This window comes from Apostichopus japonicus, chromosome 17 (genome assembly GCF_037975245.1).
Source record: "Apostichopus japonicus isolate 1M-3 chromosome 17, ASM3797524v1, whole genome shotgun sequence".
Classification (NCBI taxonomy): Eukaryota; Metazoa; Echinodermata; class Holothuroidea; order Aspidochirotida; family Stichopodidae; genus Apostichopus; species Apostichopus japonicus.
The window spans coordinates 21125795-21149751 of record NC_092577.1 but is presented as its reverse complement, the minus strand read 5'-3'; the positions used below and the strand labels follow the sequence as shown (position 1 = coordinate 21149751).

At 37.4% G+C, this 23957-nt stretch overlaps 1 protein-coding gene and 1 pseudogene across 2 annotated transcripts; one reads left to right on the top strand and one right to left on the bottom strand.

Moving 5' to 3' along the window:
* Window positions 1–2364: 2364 nt before the first annotated feature.
* On the bottom strand, window positions 2365–20035 carry LOC139954819 (uncharacterized). Of its 2 annotated transcripts, none has more exons than XM_071954777.1 (8): window positions 19560–20035; window positions 13327–13449; window positions 12091–12338; window positions 11508–11565; window positions 10838–10977; window positions 9920–9979; window positions 6895–6951; window positions 2365–6538 (listed from the first exon to the last, which is right to left on the bottom strand). In XM_071954777.1, the coding sequence occupies exon 8, from the start codon at window positions 6519–6521 to the stop codon at window positions 5550–5552; it is 972 nt and encodes a 323-aa protein (XP_071810878.1). In that variant the 5' UTR covers window positions 6522–6538; window positions 6895–6951; window positions 9920–9979; window positions 10838–10977; window positions 11508–11565; window positions 12091–12338; window positions 13327–13449; window positions 19560–20035; the 3' UTR covers window positions 2365–5549. The 2 variants fall into 2 exon arrangements, with proteins under 2 accessions (XP_071810878.1, XP_071810877.1); XM_071954776.1 differs by lacking the exon at window positions 19560–20035 and adding an exon at window positions 16168–16606.
* Window positions 20036–23271: 3236 nt separating this feature from the next.
* LOC139957881 (U2 spliceosomal RNA) lies at window positions 23272–23348 on the top strand (annotated as a pseudogene).
* Window positions 23349–23957: the final 609 nt, after the last annotated feature.

The following is a 23957-nucleotide window of genomic DNA, read 5'->3' as shown; positions in this document are numbered from 1 at the left end:
TCAACGAAGGAGAGTTAGGTCTGCTCTGGAACTAGCTGACCCTGTGGGCACGGCTGGTAGATGGGATCATCAGTTTCAAGGCGTAGCTATTCTGTGCCAGGTCCTAACAGTCTATGGCACATTGATGGCCACATGAAGCTCATCAGGTCTATTTTGATTTTCTACTGGGAAATATTGAGCACATTGGAGCTATAGCTGAGACAAATAGGCAACACAGATTAAAAAGAGGAAGTGCATTCAAATTTAGAATTCATTGAGGAAGGTTTTTACTTTCTCTTGCAAATGTAAACTTCTTGAGAAGTCACCCTTAGAGGTCATCAGTATTGCCTTCAAATATGCTGCAAAAGTCAAACATTTTGTTTGCTGAAGAATGCTCAAATTAACATGCTCAAGTAGTCAAAAGAGGTGTGACATGACCAAAATCCAGATGTAGAAGATCTCCGAGCAAAAAGCTCTCTATTTGTTTGTATGTGTTATCGATGCTTCGGTCTGTTACTTCTGCAAATTTTTCAAATTGAAATTGCTGGGAAAAGTTTCTTCATACCAGCTAGGAAGATTCCCCAATCATGATATGAGCTTGCATCTTCCGGATGTTTGTAATGAAAGGTACCATGTCAGAGGTCAAAGGACACATAAAGTAGAAATGAACATTTTGCTATAACATAATGGAGAATTATTTTCATCCCCAAAATCATAAAGCTTAGTTCAAAAAATCTCGATATATTTAACAAAGTAATAGAGGGCAAAGCTTTTAATACTTTTTCTCATATTTAGCAGGAAGGTCCTTCTTGATAGGATATTGCATTTCACTTATCTGCAGAACAGAAGGTGAAAGGCCAGAAGGCAAATTAAATAAGTTCTTGATGTCAATGTTATTGTCACCTGTGCAACCATGCTGGTGTGGATTTCAGTGCATGTGTCAGTTTTATTTCACCTGTCTTGCCAAATGTAACTGCATTGGCATTGATAAACTAGTAAATGAATCGATCACATTCATCTTGACTCCACATAAGGTTGACACAGGGGCGTATCCAGGGGGGCGCAACAGGCGCGCGCCCCCCTATTGGCAGTCACCCAAAAAAAAAACAGATTAGCCAAAAAAACAAAAAAAATTATTACGACTTTTATGTGAGATTTCGGTGATCGCTCAACCCCCCCCCCCCCCTCCCGTATGCTTTATTTTTTGTTTGCCACAAAAAGGTTCTGGCGAAGTTCGGCGGCATAATTAGTTTTAGAAACATAGATGGTAATTGTGTTTGTATTAGTGTATAAACACTAAGTGACATGCCAGCCATACTAAATTGTGCATTTTGTGTCCATATTTACTGGAAATGTCGCTTATTATTAAGGTCGAAAAATGGATCACATATGGCCATGGGCGGCGATCCCTGGGGGGGGGGAAGGGGGGATATATCCCCCCATGAAAATGGGTGGAGGGGATGTAATACACCATATCCCCCACCAAATGTCAGGGATAAGAATATTTTCATGCCTACATTTATGCATCATCGTTAATGTACAGCTCTTTTTTAGCTTCATTTCTCGCCTACCATAAACGCAGTGCGATCTTTTCAAATAAAGCGTCTTTATAAAGCAAGAATAGTTGACTGTAGGCTTCATTGGCCCTATAACAACAAAATGTATTATTGCGCCCACGGTATTGATATAGTACATATATGCACCCTCATAGTATTCATATAGGCCCTATAGTACATTCATATAGTACATTCATATAGGCCCTATAGCACACACGTACATGTTCCCTCGAACAGCTGAGAATCTCATGTTACCAGGGTAATGCTTAATACACGTTTCACCTGGATGCCCTAGCAAATCGGTACCTAGGAATGTAACTATGTGTAATTGTGTATTGCATGTGTATAGGCCTATAATAGCCTGCATGAGGCCATGCATTTTCTTCATCGAATAATATAATAGAGATCTCGAACATTCTAACGTTGCGCCTGAAACAAGATTGACAGGGGCAATTTTCCCAAAATAACACCCGAAATTAAAAAAAAAGGATTTTGGATCCTGATTATGAGATATTTCGGACATGACATCCCTATTTTAAAGTTGGGTATATGCCGCTTGGAAACCTCGGGAAGTGCCGTTTCCGGCCATCTAGAGGGTTTGTTAATCCAAAAATTTTCTTATACGCTTCGCGCCAACCCATGGTGGCGCTACGCTTAGATAGTCAACAAGGTCAACCCCCCCCACTCGGAAGTACGGATCGCCGCCCATGCATATGCCACCATTTTGCATTTCAGCCCTTCTTCGAAAGCAAAAATTGTCCACCCCTCCCCTTAGACCCATCCCACAGGACGGCGATCATTCATGCCTGACGCCCCCCCCCCCATTGGAAAATCCTGGATACGCCCCTGGTTGACAGACCTACATACACATAATTCATATTGATACATTGCTAGGAAATCCTTAGAAAGTTTAGTAAGTGCATTATCCTTCAGTCAACATCAATTTGATTGTTTCTCCACCTCTGTTTTTTGATGGTTTCTCCAGACTGATACCATACCTGAGCTGTTCATGTACAAACAAAGCCACTGCTGTAGTAGATCTTTTCATGGTTGGAGCCAGGAAGTTTGGACTTCCTTCTCGAGTACGTTCAGATTACGGAGGAGAAAATGTCCTTGTTGCACTCCTAATGAACCTTATTCGTGGCACAGAGAGAGGAAGTCACATTACTGGTCGATCGGTACACAATTGCAGGATTGAGCGCCTCTGGTATGATGTGTTTAAGCAAGTCATTCAGTTCTTTTACCACAAATTTTACGAAATGGAAGATTATGGACATTTACATGTTGAAAATGACATTCACATCTATGCTTTGCATTTTGTGTATTTAGATGAATGAAAAGGTAGGAAAATTTCAAAAAGCTTGGAACTCACATGAATTGAGGACGGCACATAGCAAGACTCCGGAGCAGATGTGGCTAGCTGGAATGCTTAATAACTATGGTTCAAACCAAACATTTTCAAATGAAATTTTCCATGAAACTCGTTCCATAGAAATGAGACTTCAAGCAGAAGTACAAAACAACTTATTAACTCCAGATGGTTCCGTAGGCAGAACTGAAAGAGACGGTATCTGCATTAGTGAAATACGTGTTGAGCTACTGCAGATTCTTGAAGGATTGCCGGATCCATTGGACAAGTATCTTAAGTGCATAGAAAAAGTAGCACAGTATTTGTCACCATAGAGTACTGCATTACGGTTTTTTTCAGTAAAATTAAAACCATGGCATACTAATTTGCATAAATTAGCATTATTGTAAGTTTTAGCCAAAATTTGTACTTTTTAATTTTAAATTTTTTTTTCTACATGAGTTTCTAGAATAATATTTCAGTTATCAACTATCACATGGAGGCACTTGTATATTGGTTAATTCATTTCATTCCTTAAGCAGAGGTTCCTGATCTTCAATTATGCATTAATAATGAAGGTAATTAGCATAATTTGAATGTCACACACGTGACCAAAATGCACCTCTTCAAAATTTGTATATATGCATGCATGGCATGCAAGCTATGAACAGTGACCTGCATTTGGTTTCAAAAGTTCAGGTAATAGAGGTGGAAGGGGAGGGGGAGTCATTGGGGGTGGATAGTAAGAGAAGAAATTTCTAAAATTGTTGACTGATAACACAGGTGGGTGAACCTTTTTAGGTTGTCTTGGGCCTAGGGAGCGGTTTCATTTAACCCTGTTTCCAAAATGCATTTAAAAAAAAACAGGTGAGGTACAGTTGTTGAAATGGTAAAATTATTTGTTTAATATCCAAAGTATAAAGCATAATAGTAGATTTAAAGTATAAAAGATAGGAAGGAATGTTAAGTAATACCAATAACACAAACGCTAACTGAAGGTATAAATTCAGAGTTGATATATCATAGGACCTAAAGGCTAAAAGCATTCATATTCAGGTGGCAGTAACGAAACATCTATTCTGGGCTGAAGGTAGATACTTATGGAAATGTTATTACCTTTTACTATTACAACTGTTATTACAAGCTTATTCTTTTCCTGTTAGTCCTATGCTGAGCATTCTTACGAATGTGCAGAGGGAATACTCTAGTTGAAACAATGGCAGTTGAGTCAAGCTAATAAGAGTTTATTCAATTCATAACCTTTGTCACCTTTAATGTTTCCCTGTTGTATGAATAGGAAATATATATTCTGAACTATTCACAAGAAAATACAAACAAAATAAAACCAAAAATGAATAATAACTATTCAAGAAAACTGAGCTATAAGCCAAAACAATAAAATACTGCATTAAAAGCAAGGGAGGAAACATAGTGCATAATTACTTGGTGTTTTTCACACCAGCAATAGAACTAAATCATGGTAAAAATGCTTGTTTCACTGTTCTTAATAATGAAGAGCGACCCACAGGTTTACTCCCTACAGTAAGTCTATTATAATGACTGCAGTACACAAGAAGAACATTGAAGTAAATTTAGAACATAAAGATGATATTACCATATTAATAAGCAAGAAACTATACTTCTAAATAGAGATCATGGAAAAAAATCTCGTTAAATATTAGATAAAGCAGTGTGTGAAGCAAAGTTGATGTATCGCTTTACATATTGTAAAAGAATGTTTGATAAAGCCTTTCAAGAATAACAACAATTAAAACAGAGGAAGTGTTGCAACCAAATACGAATGAATATATATGGACGGAATATCAAAATCTCTCTCCTTAGTACTTGAAAGTCCCAGACAGAAAGACAAGGGAAGAAGCATTAGAAATGGAATGATCCTGGCAAGGTGGATAATGCAGTTTCTTGATTAAAACAGTTGATAAAAAGTAAACTTCTATATAAATATGTACCAAGGATGGAAATCACAAAAGTTTTCTTAAAAAGATACAAAGGAAGATCATGAAACAAGGCAATTTCAGGTGGCAAGCAAAGATGATTCCAATTCTAGTTGGATCAAATTTCAAAGTTATTGTATTAAACAAAATAAACAATGCAAGAAGTATGTACCCGTATTTTACATTACATGAGCTGCACCTTTAAGTAAGAAACAAAGATTAGGAAAACCAAGTGGTATTCAATAATCAATCCACATTGAATAAAGCTAAAATTTCAAGAAATAATCGGAAAATACTAATGAACAATGAGTTCAGTAAAATGCCCTCAATTGAGCTTGCATGTAGGAAGCTGTCAGACTTTGCCTTAAACTGAACAAGTGACCATCATCAAAACAGCAAGCACTTTTTCTACCCAATAATACAATTTGAAATGTGAGTAAAGATATATCATATTTGAGTTAATGTACAGTATACAAACTAAACTACCTGGCAATTTTGCCTTGCACAAATTTTAGTTGCAGTTTTCAGAGGGCATGTAGCAGATAATGAAACACGATGTATGGATGACTAATGTTGTTAAGGGATTAGTTGTACAACTGTATACAGCTACACAACGCTATCATGATGTTATCAACTCACTCCCCATTCAATAATTAGGCAATTGTATACTCGTAGGAATGGTCGTCTGAAAGAAAAGCAGTCATCTCACGCTTAAACTCCTGGAAACTGGTAGCTTGTGCTCACTTGCAAAAGATTAGAACAAGTGTGGGCAACAGGTCGGCGCATTATTCCAAAGGTCCCAACGTAGGATACACTTATCCCATCTACTGGCAAATTTACTGAGGCAGTGACAAATATTAAAAAGTTAAGTAACTCATCATTATTCAGTCCACGTAGGTACTCCTTTAAAAAATAAAATGCTCTTTCTTCTTCGGGACGCAAATCTTCAGCAGTCTTCAATGAAGAAATAACTTTTGTCACTGTGGGTCTTTGAGCATCCATTATGCATTGAATATGATCCAAAGTAAGCTGTCTCCAAAATGTTTCAAAATGGGTCATGGGTATCCCCTTTTTCATGAGGCCATAGAATCTTGATGGAGACTTGACAAGGATTTCTTCAGCAAGAGTTAAAATTTGATCATTTATCTGTTCCTTCTTTGGCAACTCTAACAAGCCATTGACTGAAAAGAATGAAGAAAGTCTGTCTTTTTGAGTTGTAGTTAAAGTAGAAAAATCAAGCATTGCTTGTTTGAGCAAGAGCCTTTCAGCTGGGCTGACAAAGAGGAGAAAGTCCTTCAGCAAATAGTCTGGATTAATATCACCTTCAAAAACCATGGCAACAACAGCAGACTTAGCAATTTGACAAGGAATTGTCTCAGTCAAAGCTGCAGTGTGTGCCAAAATTCTTCCAATCGTTGTATACTTAGTACCTTCCTTTCGAAAGCGGTAGAGTGGAATGGATGGCACAGTAACATTTTCACCATGAAAAAAATTATGTGAGGCTTTAATCCAAAACAATGTCAACATCTCTTTTGTCAATCCTCCAAAGTCATCACCGCTTTCTCCTTCAAAGGTAACTTTAAGTTTATGAAGGCACAAGTTTTCATCACTATATGCAGCCATCACATCCTCCATTAAGTGTGCCCTTCTAATTTTGATTTCTCTTTCTTCCAAGAGGCTCATGTGCAGGGTTGAAAAAGCTGTAGTAAGGAATAGGAAAACAAATTGTTAGTAAAGCTTAAGGGGTCTGACCCCAAATAATCTTTCACCTCCAATAAAATCGATGGGTTCTTCCCCTCAATAAAAACATGTTTAAAATCAAGTTTAAACAGTATCCAGGCTACCAATTTTGAGATATCGTGCGTATCATGTTTTCAGTGTCCGACTCTTTGGTGACCTTTGAACCATAAACAACAAACTTCTCCCTCTCCAAAAGATACACCTATACACTAAACATGACAAGTGTCCATCATTGCAGTCTTGATATATCGTGTTGTCAAGCTGGGTGTCACACACACACATTCATGCACGCAATCATAATGGTTTCAAAGTTTACCTTCTTTTACTTCTCCCGGTACATTATTGAGAGCTGAAATCGTGGTGTTGTCTTCAACTGTAAAATAGAGAAGAATATGCATGAGAAGTCCCTATCAATCACCAGCTTTACATGACACACTCCATCACTCTAATCTAAAAGATGTAATTAGTGCACAATAAATTTTTACAATTTTCGTTCATGATGCCATGATATTGACATCCAGGTAGAGAACAATTTGGCAGAATCAAGTGAATTTCAAAATGGTATTTTTATTCTCCAAGTTCCTCAACTACTTGATTAACAAATATGATTACTAGTGAAAACATTCTTGCTGCAATAACACAAACTTTGCAAAGTTTGTGCAACTCTATGAATATAATAATGTGCAACATGGATTCAGTGACATGATGGAACTACAACATTGGTGTAAAGGCTCTATGATTGGAGTAAAGGCAACTACTCGTTGTTTGGTTTGATTGTTCAACACCAATTGTTAGCCTTTTAATAATCACATGCCACCTTTATAAATCAATTGTGTTGTTAACCTTGACCCTAAGGTTCCTTTGTCATAATTGCCTCATGCAATCCCTTTTAACTTGGATCTTATGTTCTGAAAATTTAGAGTCTTTTACTTTACTTGCATGAACAGAACGGCTGATTTCATAGTTTTCTCGTTAGGAAATACACATGAGTGCACAGAAGACACTGCAGTTAACTAATTAGCAGCACATAAGGCACACCAAGATGTGCGGTCTATTAGTACCTTCAAATCTTTAAAAAGCCTGAAAATCCAAAGCAATCTGTTATTCTTTTCCAGCAATATCAACAACTTCACAACACTTCAAGTTCTAACCCCTATACAGGGTTAGAACCTCCACCCGTGATCAATCAACAGGACACTGCGTATTGCACATGATGTCAACAGGTCACTTTTTGGTCTTAGAAGTGCAGCGTACATATTGATAATTGGTATCTGATTGGAATGTAGTATTGCAAGTAGGGATGCACCGGATCCAAATTTTTGGATCCGGCCGGAACCGGATTTTGCTGGATAGTACATGAAATCCGGCCGGATAAAATCCGGCCGGAACCATAACACAAAAGAAAATCATAAATAAGAAGTAGAAGTATGAAACAAGGAGCAAATCTTAGGTGAGGTATACGCATATTATAAAGAAGGTCAAATTAAGACCCCATTTAGGAGACTAAATATGACTTGAAGTGGTGTAATCTACATTCTTTAATAAAATAACTACAATAAAATTATTGACAAGCTTGGTACAGTATGTAAATTTGTTTGCTGAAAAATACTGCATACTACCTATGAAGTTTGTTTTAAAACGGGAAGCTACATTTCACAAATCTCATACTTTATACTGAATAAAAAGATTATTTAATTGTTGCAGTAACACTACTATCACGATTTAGAATTGTCTTTTATTATTCATTATTTGGTAAAAAATTTTTACACTGCAATATTATCTGTAAAAAAAAAAAAAAAATTTCATCTTTCCAGAAGTGGAAGAAACTTCTTATCTATCTTTTATCTATCCTTTAAAATGGAATTGAATGTTCATTAGAACACTTAAAGATTTAGGTTTTTCATGAACTTTTAGGAACATTCATCGTGACAAGAGATATCTCTTTCTGTGAGAAAATTAGATACTGTTTTTTCTATGACTGGCACCCCATTTGGTGGAAACTCTTCTAGTCCATTGCTTCATTTATTTATAAATTGTTTTGACTTGGTAAGGTCCTAATGCACATGTTTGGATTTTGAACATTTCATTTCATGCAAGTCTTTCTCTCTGACCATATAAGAGATTGTTTCACACATAAAAATTCAGAGAAAACATGAATGCCAACAATAATGGGAAAGTAAAGATTCAATGGAGCAGTATTTTGACTGATAAGTATATGAGTGGTCTATTTTAACTGCACAATATTAAACTGATGAAGGCTGCAAGAAATGATTTCACTGCAAACTGTATTTGTTGTATATAGAGCTCTTCATATTATTACAGTAGTTGTATTATTTTGGTTGATCTTTAGAAACAGTGGGTCAGACCAGTGAGAAAATTAAATTAAACATGTTAAACCTAATTTTTCCTTACTTTGAATGTTTTTATTAATTTTTGGAAATAGTTTACATTGATTTAAGTTAAGGAATAATTCAGGGCAGATTTTGAAAAAGATGTGGCCGGATAATTTCTCACTATCCGGCCGGACCGGATATCCGGTGCATCCCTAATTGCAAGTTAAGTAATTATTTACTCTGACTGCAAGTCAGATGTGGTCTTATTTGTTTTTCTGATCTCTTGTGCTGAGTCTGATCCCCAGTGTGGGAACACACTCTATGAGATCAATGTTAAGTATTACATCGAATGTACATTGATCTCCTCAAAGTAAATAGAATATACTATTTTCCTTTGCATAATGCTGACTTATTACAGACAGTTTGGTGCCAGAGTATAATTTTGGGTTTAACTTGCATTTGGGTTTTGAAGCCATTTATGTAGAAAATATTCAGGACTTTTGCCAAATTCTCCAAATTAAATTTAAGGACAAACAAAACCCAAAACTACAATATCCTTCATACTTCATAGTATATACATACTCTACCACTCCCTGGTGTTAAAATTTAAGGTTTGCGAGGACAACTGAATTTTAATGACTTTCCAATACCTATACACTTTTTCAAGGAATTTAGGAACATTCAATCACTTTTGAAGGACTAGGAAATTTGAGGACTTTGAAGGTTTTCAATAACTGCTATGAACTTTGTAAGTGGAACATGGTCACCAAATAAAAATCTCGGAAAAACAGGAGTTCATATTGAGAAATTGGGTAAACATGAATGAAGAAAGCCATTGTATTTGGAATATTTTCACACAGTGACCTATAGGAAGTGTCCTTTCATTAAATTGCATTCACATTGTCAGTATCTTTTAAGTTCTTCAAATTGCTATGCTTTTGAATGTAACAAGTTACCAATGTAATCCGACACCTCATGAAGGCATCATTAAAGATGGCAAAATCTTACCATCAAAATCCAAATCAATCAAAGGAGGTTCACCATTTTCAATGGTATCTAAGAGAGAAACTGAGAAGGATAGGAGGAAGGGGGAAGGAGAGAGAGAAAATGTATGAAATGCAATAAATTTAAATAAGAATACAATTGAAATTTCCTGAAAAAGAAGTCAAGAAAAATCTCAAATGCAATCAGGCACACTTCATTGTATTAAGGTCCCTCTGCTTTGTTCATAGACCATCAGAGGGATGATCTAGGTATTGAAATTGTCTTAATGGATTTATAACCATTTGAATTCTCATATTGCAAAATTTCTACTGGCTTTTTTGGTCTTCCATTGTGCCCCACCTACCCATAAAATACATCAAGACTCCAGTAAGAAACTATATGGTATATCAACAACACTGGTCAGTTACCAACTCAAATTGACCAACGATCAGCTGAGACTCTACTCCAGGAGCTTATTTTAGCAACATCTCATTACACCCTCTAAAACCCAAATGGCACTGACAACTGTACTGTAGTCTACCAACAAATTCAGTTATTGAATATTTCCTTTTTTTTACTAACTCTTTCCTTACACCCATTAATCAATTATATGTGTGTGTGATCTACAAAAAAAGGTACAGACCATCTCTACATCAATATCATTGTACCAATCACGGACCAATTTCATTAACCAGCCACGTTTTAGCTTTTGAATGGTGAGGTTACAGTAAAAACATTTTGAGCAAGGATCATACCAATGGTATACTAATTTATGTACAAATTCCCATGTACCTTCTTTATCACCACAGCCAAACATTTTAAAAAGGCTCTTCAACATACAATGTACTGCACACAGCATGCATGTGGCACTATTTTGCAAACGAAATTGATTGATTGTACTCTACCACAGTGGTACTTCTTATAAAAGAGCAGGCAAGTTACCTGATGAAAGAGTAGCAGAGGATGATGATGGTGCTGCTAGTAATGTCAAATTCACACTGTAGTGCCATCGGTTCTAGATGGTGTAACATCAATAGAGGTTGAATCATGAACACCACTTGTGTGTGGTGTTGAAGCACCGTCTGTAACAGAATTAAACTGGGCTCCTCCATTTTCATATATACTTTTGTTATTTAACAAAAGTGTAAGAGGTGGACTTCACATAAACTTGGACTATGGTTTGTGTACCGCCATGAATTTCTGATCAGTATACTGTACTCTTCAGACACTGACCATTAATCACATACTTAAACATACAGTAATACTGTTTACATTGTTTGAGACATCAATTCTAACATTTACATAATGTTGGTATTTAAGAGATATGACACTATGATTATTCGCCATAGGTTTTTTGACAGTCAGATGTAAATTAATAAACATTTGGTTCAAATATGTAAATCAAGAACAGGTTGTTACTTGTAAGTATAGATATTAGATTCGTTCCCACATATTTTAATAAAACAGTTAAACCCACCTGTAATTAAAGATTTAAGATTTAAAGATTGATTGTTCTGCAAGTTGCAATTGTAATCAACACTTTGACTTCAGTTGTATTCACTATTTAACAACACATAGAACATATTGACAAAGGAAACAATTAGTGCCATACCTTGCTGGTTACCTCTTTGTGGATTGAAGCTTACAGTTGGAGTGCCAGAGGCAAGACCCTGTTAAGGTGAAGATAGAACAAGATTGAGAAATGATCATTGTCAATTACAGTGCAACACTTACTGTATGGTGTCATAAGTAAGTTTGTCAATCAATATGACTATTTTCCTTGATTCCTCAGCAATTAATGATGACTGATTTCCTTCCAGAATGGGTCAATCTCAGTGTTCTATGTTGTTGTGACTTTAGTTTCATGAATTAAACTAGCTGATATTCATCATACAATTGCCTAATAATTAATTTTTCATTTACAGCAAATTGGAGGATACAACATGCCTAATAAGAACCATTCCTTGAGAATATTCTGACATAGGACATTCTTCATCAGTACATGATTATACTATTCACACTAACAAAGCTAGCTTAACAAGCTCACATTTGGATATGCATGGGTTTACTAGGTATAGTTTTGAGTGCTTTTGTATTCAACACAGTATACACAAATATGAAATGTTTTTAGAGACGCATAATCTAATTTACACATTATTGCAATATGCAAATTCCCATGTTTGGCCAAAACATACCTCAGAATGTACTGACACTCCAGGCAGGTCTCTCCGTGGGATTATTAGAACTTTTCCTTTGCCCACCTTCCCTTCCAGTTCTTTTATTGTCTGGAATTCAATCTTCTTTACAACTCTGGCCTTATCACAATGTCCAAGGTCAAAACCAACCAGGCCAAGTGGTGCATTGGGAAAACAGGCATGAATATACTCCTCCAGTTCAGGTTTTGCCCATGTTCGTATAATTTTTGCTGCCTCTTTAGTAAAGCCTGCAAGAAACAGAAAATCATCACTTGAGGTTCACAGACTTCCTTTTAACATGTTTCTCTGCATCTATGATATACTATTCAGTGCCGATAATACAGACAAAATCAAACTCACAAAACTAATTAACAATACTTTAATATCTTCTTTTTTTCACGGCTCTTGAAGATTCAATTACTTCAAAAGGTCATGTCATCTTCTACATCATGAAGAGCACATCAGAGAATTTTGCCCATTACTTTAGCATTGCCAGTTGCTTAAGTCAAAAACAGGTTTCCTATTTTGTCGCTTAAAACACAATGTCACTTTAATCCATGTAACATGTTGAGTGTGGATACATGTAGCTGAGAATATAATGTATAAAATGTATGAAATGAAATGTATAAAATTCATCTGTAGCTTTAAGTTACTATGTAGGATACAGATATTGATCTCTGATTATCTCAGATGATGTTTGTCCTGTTCAACATCAATGGAAAAGATTTTATTTATACCACATTTCTAAATATTTTATGACATTTGTACTTGTATGTACTCAGTTAACAACTTCACAAACATTCTTTTAAATAATAGAACATTTCAGAAATAATTCTAAGTTATATCATGTAAATGTCACTGCAAATTTAACAAGAAGCAGCTGTAATTGTGCATAACCTATTGTATATTGTATTGACATGCCATGTGACGAAAGGTTGTTGAATAGAACAGTGAGTAAAACAAATAATGTAAGGATTAAAATTACTTGAATTTTCTGTCTCAAATATGAGGTCATAAATTCAAATGGATGATGTAAAAAGAATACTACACAACAGACTGAAATAAAACAATGATCATGTGACAGATGATTTGTAATCAACCATTAAAATACTGGTCCAGGGGTACATGAATAGGGCAGTAGAATGAGAACAGAATATTGAACAAGTGCTTTACATAATTGCACAGCTGGTACAGTTATATGCAATGAACAAGATTTTCATTTCTCATTTTGCTTACCATATCCACTTTCTGAAAGATGCTTAACTTCATTGGGTGAGGGGAAAAAGTCAGGGTTGCATCTTCGGAACAAAAACACTTTCGCTTTCCATGTGACCTCCTTCTTTCTTCCTCGCTTTCTTACTGAATTTCAAACAAATAATGTCACATTATTGGTCTTATAAAAGAGCTTGCTTGCCTTTTGCATTCTTGAATCCATTTAAAGTATGTGCCAGAACTATGTGCCACCCATTAACAACTATGCTGTGAGAAATGTCTTCAGACCTCCAGTTTACAAGGAACCTTCTCTAACTTAAAGCTTATGGTCCTCTGTCCTTATAACCTGACGGAACCTGAGAATCTTAATTTTAAAACCTGGATCAATCACCTTGTAACCAGCTGAGTTCAAGGGAGGTGAGATTAACCTTGCCTAATTTCTCACCGAGTAAGAGTCTTGTTAAAGGACTGATTGACACCAGAGTATGCTTCTAAACTGTCTCAAGCTCTTGTGACAGGCGATGAATTGAAAATTATTATTATTGCAATATTTGCCAGATGATACAGTATTATGAATTTCCAAAAAGATAGTTTCTTGTTGATGTACTGGTTGACATTCAGTTACTTAATGCCTTCTAATTAAATGGATTAAAACAGGAGAAAGTACATTGCAAATAGTATTTGTTTATATGACATTGCAATCTGCACAGTATTGAGTTGAGTGACCTTAAAGTACAATACCCAGGCTGAAAAACATGTGGAACATCAAAACATGGAAAAAACGTTTTTGTGTACAATTTTAACACATTTCAAAATAAGGCAAAACACCTCCTGAAATATGTTGTACAAACAGGGTGGTACTATATCTCTTCCAGAAAAACTAATCATATTTTTTCAACATGACTCATCTTGAGTTATTGGCTGTCAAAGACGACTGCTTTTGTATATCAGAGAAACTTTACAATCTCATAAATTAATATTGAGAAATGCTAGAAACCTGAAATTTGGTAAGGTGTAGGAACTTTATACTTACACTTAAAGCATAAAACCCTCACAGCTCTAACATGGTTACATTGGTCAAAAAGTGACATCAAAACCTTTTCCTCATGCTGAATCGCAGCAGGAAATATGGCAACTTTAGAGCTGCACAACTTGCTAATATATTATGGGAAAGCATTGTAATCATTATTTTGTATTGTTTGTACTAGACATAATAACCTCTGAAAGAATCAAGTACCCTGAAGCAATGTTTAGGAGCAATTTATCACTACAAATAGCATACTTTCTAGCGATATATACAAAAATGAAATATTTTTGCACTGTTAAGTTGAGGTAACTCTCAAGACAATGATTTTATAGCCTGATTTATAATTTTCTATTTCTATGGGATAGACTTTACAGGCATCTTAAGGTAGTAGGATGTTTAATTGCTAAGAAATGAGACATGAAATGCCAAATGCCACGGTGGCGTCAAATTGCGGAATTTCAAAGTGTGATAGATTGGCCAATATTGAAGCAAAGTAACTGAAATTGTTGCTAAGCTAATGGTGTTCCAAGCCTACAATAAATTTGGGAACTTTTGGAGAGGGCCCAGCAACATATGTATATGGAGTTGTCTGATGATCGCTTAAAGCGTGAAACTCTGAGTAACAACTACTAGTACTAGTGTTCCACTAGTCTCAACCTTAATAGCCTGGGCAGGCTAGGCTAAGTACAGTAGGCTGCCGCAGTGCCACTAATATGTCTTAATGCTGTGTGTGGCTTAGCATCTTTTATCCTGTCATTCCAATAGTTAATGCCAATAAATCATCTCCGAGCAACATTTTAGGAGTTGACTACCTGGACGTCAAATATCTAGGCCTTACTGCATATAAGCTAACCTACAGTAATGTGGTGGGCTCATAATTGACGCACTTCGGGATTTGATTAACAATGTCTATCAATGCAAAGCCAAAATCACTCAATTGTATTCGTTTTTCATGTGTAGTTCCTCAGAAACTAAATGATCTCAAAATATTTATTATTCTGTACCTACGCATTTAATTGAGCAACATTTGACCACAAAATGTCAACCGTGTCAAGTTCTTTCATACCCTAAATTTACATATTCGTGGATAAGCTTACTGTTGTGTAGGCCTAAGTATACATCCATTGACTTTGGATGCTGGTTGCTATGCTCTGAGCTTCAGTCTTTAGCAGACAGGTCGTTCCTTGAAAGTGGTGGTATCATACAGAGGGAATTTTGGTTATTTTTAAGGGGTAATATTTCCAAATGCCAAAAGATTGTTCAAATTAACTTGGAGGGGGCGGAGGTGTTAAAAGCTTTAAAAAAAATTGATCAGCATAGGTATATACCTGAAATGGATTAATACTCATCAAATATTTTGCAACTCAGTATGGCTGCAAAAGTTAAGCGTGCCTGCTATATATTGTTGCTATGAATATTTGAAGGTGCGTCAATTACAAAGGTGTGTCAATTATGAACCTTTACTAATACGTATAGGCCTACTCTACAACTATGCACACATAAGAACCCAAATAAAAATCAAAACATCAACATGTGGGCATCAGGTCCCTTTTTTCTTCTGCCAAACAGTATGTAGGCTATATGCTACTTGCTAGGCCTAGTAGTAATACTTGTGTGCAAACATCTGTTATGTGATGTTATGTGTACTGTGAACAATCTAACCTAGGCCTAGGCTATCCTATGCCATTAAAATATTTTCACTATTTAAACTTTCTAGCGTAACACACAACCTAGGGTCCAATCTGGGATATACCTGTAACTTAAGCCTAACGTTATACTTATAGGCCTATGGCTATAGGCTACTGTAGCCTGTAGGCTATGCTGCTTATGGCCCCTACCTCGATTGCTACTAGAACTTGGCAGGTTCGGACTCGATGATCGCCTCCTTCTAAACGATTGCCTTGTTTGCTCAATCAAACTCGGCATTGAGCTAAGGTTTGGCCTGTCATTTTCTACAGGGTCAGGAAGTTGGAAGTCATCATCATCGTCTAATGTCTGCCGAATGGCTGCTTGAGCGTTATTTACCAGATTGTGCAAGTGATTGACATCCATTTTACCTAGTCTTGTTATGTACCGACTCTAACTCGTACGTGAGCCGAGAGCTAGGTATACTTTCGTCGGTCTCATTTATGCTACATGTATGTACTAGGCCTTACGTTAGCCAGCAAGCACGCTAGATTCAATCCCACCCATACGTCGACGCGACGACGATGGCAGCCCCCTGTATACGTACTCACTGTCACTTTCTGTAGCTTAATTTTTCGCGCCATTTTATGAACTTATGCATATGCATTTCAGATATCTCGAATTCAATTTCAGATATCTGAATTAGAATTTCAGATATCTCGAAATCTATTTTAGATATCTCGAATTCAATTTTGCATATCTCGAATTCAATTTCCGATATCTGAATTATAATTTCCGATATCTCGAAATCTATTTTAGATATCTCGAATTAAATTTCAGATATCTCGAATTTAATTTCAGATATCTGAATTAGAATTTCAGATATCTCGAAATCTATTTTAGATATCTCGAATTCAATTTTGCATATCTCGAATTCAATTTCCGATATCTGAATTATAATTTCCGATATCTCGAAATCTATTTTAGATATCTCGAATTAAATTTCAGATATCTCGAATTAAATTTCAGATATCTCGAAATCTATTTTAGATATCTCGAATTCAATTTTGCATATCTCGAATTCAATTTCCGATATCTGAATTATAATTTCCGATATCTCGAAATCTATTTTAGATATCTCGAATTAAATTTCAGATATCTCGAATTTAATTTCAGATATCTGAATTAGAATTTCAGATATCTCGAAATCTATTTTAGATATCTCGAATTCCCGATTAAATGTTAAAATGGCTTTCCATACGTGCGAACGACACCTTGTTGTCCTTGGTGTGCGATTGTGATGATGCGATCGCGAAGGATTGACGGAATCACAATTCTGTGATCACGGAGTAGCACTTCTCCATTTTTGGTACGCTGAGCTCATTCTTTAAGTTTTTGAAGCAATGCAGGACTCTGGTGTAATCGAGTACCAGCTATTCCCTTCGGCAGCTTTGATGCATGCTCGCAAAACAGGATCTGATGTGGTCGCTGCAACTATCTCATCCATGTTGATCGATTTGGGCACTGCGTTTTCAACGATTAAGTTGATGTGCTCTTCTGCGTTTGGCTGAACGGTTGATGTGCTAGGTGACGGATGTCGCGACAAATAGTCGGTAGGGTTGGCTGGACCTGCTTGGTATTCTGTGATTCCCCACGTTGCTGCCAGGGCTTCACGCTCGGTTTGTGAATAGCATAGCACATAGCCCTACGGGACTAGCATCTACAACGACTGTGGAATAAAGACGCGAGAAGTATGCCATATGACAGTGCTGTGCTATTGCATGCTTGATGTCATTGAAGGATTTTGCGTGACGCTCTTCCCATGACCAGATCACGAAGTGGTTGAGATAGTGATACAAGGTTTGGAAGGAATCTTGCACAGTAGTTTGGTAACCCAAGAAAGCTTTTGACTTCTTCCCGATTGCTAGGAGATGCTGCCTCGATCAACGATTGGACTTTCGTGGGACTTGGTGATACGCCTGATGAGCTGAATGTATGCCCAAAGAATTCAACCGAAGATTTGTTGAACTCGCATTTATACCAATATGTCGTCACTGATGTTAATCACGCCTTGAAGACCTGCCAGGGCTGACTGTATCAGATTTTGGAACTGTTCCGCTCCGCTTTTCACTCAAATTCAATCTCTTATACTGATACAAGCCAACATGGGTGGAGAAAACAGTAAGATAGCGTGATGCCGTCTAATTCGATTTGGTGATATCCACTGTTTAGATCAAGCTTGGTGAATACTGTTGCCCCATTCAGCTTAGCTAATGTCGTCAATGGTTGGAGTGACGTGCCGCTCTCTCGCGATAGCTTTGTTCACAGCTCGCATATCAACACAAATCCTGATTTTGCCTGGTTGCTTTGGTTTAGGCACAACTCGAATTGGAGAGACCCATGGTGTAGGCATACTATGCACAGGCTCGATGAAGTGTAATCCTTGTAAGCGTTTTAGATCGGCTTCGACATGTTGTCTGACGTGGAAAGGTATCCTGCGATGCGGCTGAGTAATAGGAGTGACGGACTGATCCACGTGTAGTTTGCGTGTCACGCCTGCTAGCTTGCCTAGTCCAACGAACCGATCACTGAATTCGTCGATGACCGACGGTGCTGCATGAACATTGTATGTAACTGCGATCATGTGGAGCTCTTTCGCAGTGTTCAGACGTAGCAGAGTGGGACCACTGTGCTCCGTAATGAAGAATATATCTCTTTGCATTTGCGCTTTGTGACGTACAAGCAGAGAGATTTTTCAAAGAACATCAATGGGACTGTTGGCACCAAATGCATAGACTTTTTTGCCTGTAGGTTCGAGTGGTGATTGTTCTGTATAGATTGTGTTCAGAGTTTCTCGACTCATTATGTTCACTGACGTACCTTTGTCAATCACAGCTGTAGTCTTAACATCATTGATGATCACGGATACTGTGAGTAGTTGATAACTCTCATGTGATGGACCTATGGCAAAGAGATAGTCCTCGTTATTTGACTCACCTTGCGCTGCTTGAAGAGATGGTTGTGACTGTGAGTGTTGTATCGTCTGTTCTATAAGGTTAACCTCTGCTTGTTGTTTCAGCTTGGTTTTGCAGACTTTTGCAAAGTGATTTTGGTTTTTGCAGAATAAGCAGGTTTTTCCTTGGGCTGGACATGGATGATCAGTATGAGGGTATTTGTCACCACAGTTACGGCAGATCTGTGACTGAATTCTGCTGTTGTTTAAATTTAGCGGGTTTATGACTGTTTTGACGTTCGTGCTTGACGTAGTGCACGTCAGAAATGTCACTCATAGTGCTCTTTGCCTTCTCACTGGCATGTGCAGTGGCTGCTTCAGCTGCTCGGACAATTGTGATGGCTTGAGTTAGGGTCAAGTGTGCTTCACGAAGGAGGCGTTGACGAATGTTAGCATTTCTCATACCTAGAATTATCCTGTCCCTTATGAGAGAGAATTCTGTCAATGTTTCAAATTCACATGTTTCTGCTTCAGAGATGTAACAAAGCTCTCAAACGATTCACCCTCTCTTTGTACGCTCGTGTTAAATATGTACCGTTCATATGTAGTATTAGCATGTCCCGTACAATGCACTTCAGACTGATCGATTACCTTCTGATATGTCTTTGCGTCAGCTTCGTTAAGTCGACCGCTGGCTGCCCTATCACGGCTAGCAGAGTCGCCACCCGCAGCGAGTTGTCTCGTGTGGCTATCCCCGTTGCAAGTTACAAGTTTGTGAATGCCTGTTTGAAATTTTTGAAGCTTGTTGCAAGACTTGATGAATCTATCTCCAGAGGTGGAGGCGGTGGAATCGTGAATGTGGCCATCACAAATTATCCTCGTCGCCAATGTAGAGTACTCGTTGTTTCAGATAAGGACACAGTTCAAGGCATTTGTTTACAGTTGAATACAGTACGGTGTACTCGTTTTTATTGATAACTTCTGATAGCAGACTTCGACGCAATCTTCTATTGTGACTCTCTGTCGAACGCAAAGTGTGTAATCTATTTTATTACGACACTACACTCACCAAACGCAGTGTCAACTCTGAGTGGAGGGCAATTTATTCAAAACATTCCGTAAATAATGTAACAGTTATTCTCATTGTGTTCAAAAGTTACTTCAGAGAGAAAACAGAGGGTAGCGGCTCTGGAATTCCTATGCTGAGAGAGAGCATTCATCAGCAGTGCAGATTGCACGAGGTAAACGCAGAAACTGCATCAGTGACTGCACTGGCTGCTGTGATGATCTGGAGAAAGCTATCTGTCGTCTTAATCAAGCAATTTGTAATCTTGTGATCCTTGAGCTCCTGTTTTTGCTTTAATACTGTTTTCTTTTTGGCAGTAAAGTTACGAATGTTTCTGCATGACCTTCTTGGGGGGGGGGGGGGGGGTTCCAACAAGTGTTCAAAAGGACGGAATTTATAAATGATGTCAGATCTTCTCCCTTCTGATAACAATTCTGAAGATCACTAGATACCTAAGGAGAAGCGACTTCTCATGTGAATATGTGGCTTATGAGAGTTCATTGAGTTGTTGCTGAGAACAGATTTACTACCTCTTTCAACTTGTCAATGTAATTAGACACATTAGTTCCAGTCATACTATAAAATGAATGTGACTCGAGTGCATGGGCAGTAGTTTGCGGAGGCAGCAACTCTGATTTCAGATTTCTTAGAAGTTGAGAGCGATATGGCAGATAGTGTAGGAGACGTGTGAGACTTCCCATCCCAGTGGTAGTCATAGCTATTTTCACTGCCTTATTTACTATCATCTCATGTGATTCATCCAAAGCAACACAGCAGCCAAGTGCAGCGGAAATACTAACAGCAAATGCACCACTTTCAAGATGTTTAAGAATTTCTGGAGGATACTGCTTTACACTCGCCATGTGAATAGGAACAAGTCTGAGATAATTAGGACGGACCATGGCATGGAAAATAGGAGCCAGCTTCCTTACTGAAACAGTAGACAAATGAAACTTAGTCTAATGGCTATAAACAAACAGGTATAATAGAACATGTCGCTATGTGTAAAGTATATCCAAAATTGTGTAAAGTATATCCAAAATTGTCATGTAGCATCTGTCTGACCCATGCAATGAAAAAACCAAAGCAAATCCTGATAACAGGTACCAGACAACTGAAGTACATCCTGTAAGTGCTTCAATATATCTGATCTATGGGACCCAAGGTTTTGATGCAATACATGAATATAACTTCTGAAATTGCATGACTGCATGAGGAATTCGTGTGTTTTCCTGAACCCTGATGCAGTTGCAATAGCTGTAAGATTACTACCCTTGTGAAATAACCTAAGCAATTGCTTCACACTAACATCAAGATATATTTTCATGAATAGTCCCTGTGTATTGTTTAACATTTGCCATTCCCCAAGATAAGGCAAGAGCCAATTTAAGTCATCCATCCTCTTTGCCTCAAGAAGGTTTTTATACGTCTTTGCATCTCCAGCAACAATGGGATACTGTGTCCAATTGCCAATTGAATGTTTCTCATGTAGGATATCAAGGATGGTTTCAGCATTATCTGCTGGTTCTGACAGAATGCATTTAAACTGAATGGTCGACTTTACTGGATCTGTTGCAGAAAATTGAGAAACTGCACTCTTTAGGTCGGGAATTAAAAAATTTAGGTTTTTAGAGTGTCACACAAAGTTTGTAAACATATACATGAAAAGTGGATGCTTCATTTTTGATAGAGCTAATGATTCTGCTGATAGGAATTGCTTTGGCTTTCACCAAATTGGCACCAATGGAGACTGTGGGGGGGGGGTGATGAACCTCTGTGGTACTCATCTAGTATGTCTTTGTCTACTTTTGTATAGGTTGTACTGATTGTACAGAAGAACCATGGAACCCTCTATTACAATTTGAACAGAGACTGCTGCATAACTGGAACTTCTATCAATATTATGAACATGTAATGGAGAAACCTTTGCTTAGTAGAAAAGGCTTCCTAGACATTTCTTCCGCTGCAAAAGCTGTCTGGAAACTTTGGAAAGTGGTTTCTGACAGTGATACCAAACGCCGACAAAAACTGAAAACAAGATTATGATGAACTAGCAAAGTGGGTCAACAACATCAGACGGAGCCATATGGAGTGGTGTATAACATTGATCATTACAGGTGTTATATTCCTAAAAACAGAAGTTTTTATGTGTGTGGATGAAGCTGCTGCAAAAAGTTTTGGTCTATTCTATTTGATAGCTTGCTAGCTGTTTTTGTTCAGCATCTGAGAGGGTGCTACATAAAACAAAATTCCACAAAAGAAGTGGTATCTTTGATATCTCACTGTCAACAGAGAAATTACAATGCCAATGCTACAGAAGGTTTGTTGTCAATGAAGTACTTGGATCAATTTACTGATGCAGTGTGCAGACCACTTGATAGAAGATAATGGTGAAGATAATGGTGAAAGTAATCGGTTCTGTCAATTGATGACTGGCTCATTTGCAAACCCTGTACTTTAGCCTGTAATATCTTTCTTTCTCTAGTGAACGAAAACAGAAGTTTATGCAATGAAGAAATTACATCACTTCCACAACGTCTCAACATTTTTCCAAGTCTTCTTTCATTAGTAACATGTGAACAAACAATTCAGTCACCAATTGCAGCTTTTAGGTAGGATAGTAATTGAACAGGATTGTTTGTTTGTGATATAACATTGTCCATAGATGCCGTAGGAGAAAACTGATCAACAGCAGATTCATGGTGTTCACACAGTTTCGAGTAGAACTGGTTCATCCTTTAATAGACGACCACCACCAACAAACTGAATTGTGTTTGATAGAGCATGTGCATTGCTATCAGTGTGTTCAAAAGAACAACAAGTCTGAAAGATGTTCCTGAGACGATCGTACTCTGTCACTGTACTCTCTACTTTTACTGAATCTTATTACAGCTTGATAACATGTGTAACAAAGACTGTCATTGCACTCTGCTTACATTCTTTCAGCAAGAAAATGTTTAATGGTACTTTTATCAGTAAAGTTTCTCAAAGTACACGTGACAGAGGTTAAGCACACAGTGCACTGCACCTATTCCAAGCTCTGGTTACCACGTTGTAGTGGCTGTGGCAAAGTAATATACCTGACTGACTGTTGCAAATGTCAACAGCAACCTGCTTTTCCAAACCGAACAGTTCTTGCAATTTTGGCGGTTTAATTTTCTTGGCAGTTTCATGCACTCTTTCTTCTTTGTTACAACAATTAGGAATGTGGCCAAAATTTAAGGCTTTCCGTGTATTTCCTGCCATTTGACTTGATTTCATCCATCTCTTTTGGCATGCATAACATATTCATGAGTGATCGCTTCTCGGCCTTTTGGCTAAGATCATGTGTACTATCTGTTCCCTTTGGAGGGGAATGGTGATGCACACCTGACGATGATCACACAGTCACAGTCTCGATGCAAGGGGACTGGGGTAAGAAGCGAATCAGTCGTTGAGTAGTCTGGTTTTCGTGCCCAGGTTCTTTCATGGGCTACTTTTTCTTAAAAGTATATTCATGAGTGATTAGATATGTCTCTTTCTCGTAATATGATGAGTAATTAAGTGTGCTTTGGCATGCCTATTCAGCATGCCAATAGCGAGTTTTCGATTCATGGCAAACAGCACAGGGACCTGGAGCCCTTGCCAGGGTGCTATAAACTACGATAACTGTCCTTAGGCATGGAAGCTGGCAAAGTAGTACTTACATGTTACAAAACCAGAATGTCAAAACTTAATTATAGCTTCAATATCAATTTCCGTTAAAAATTATGTTTAAAAATAGTGAATGATTGCAATGCGCTCTTACCATAAATATATGCACTGAGTACACTAATAAGAAGATGTAATAGTTATGATGGTGAGAATGGCCTAGTGAATTATTGTTTGAGCAGCCAATTACGAGAACTGTTCTCTATACTGCCTCGCACATCAACTTAACAATGTATGCACAATACAAGCTATTGTCCTGACGTAGAAACCCATGACTTCAGAACATACTAGGC

Excerpts from the sequence above, each read along its gene's own strand:
- LOC139954819 (XM_071954777.1), bottom strand. The coding sequence starts at position 6,521 with ATGAGCCTCTTGGAAGAAAGAGAAATCAAAATTAGAAGGGCACACTTA.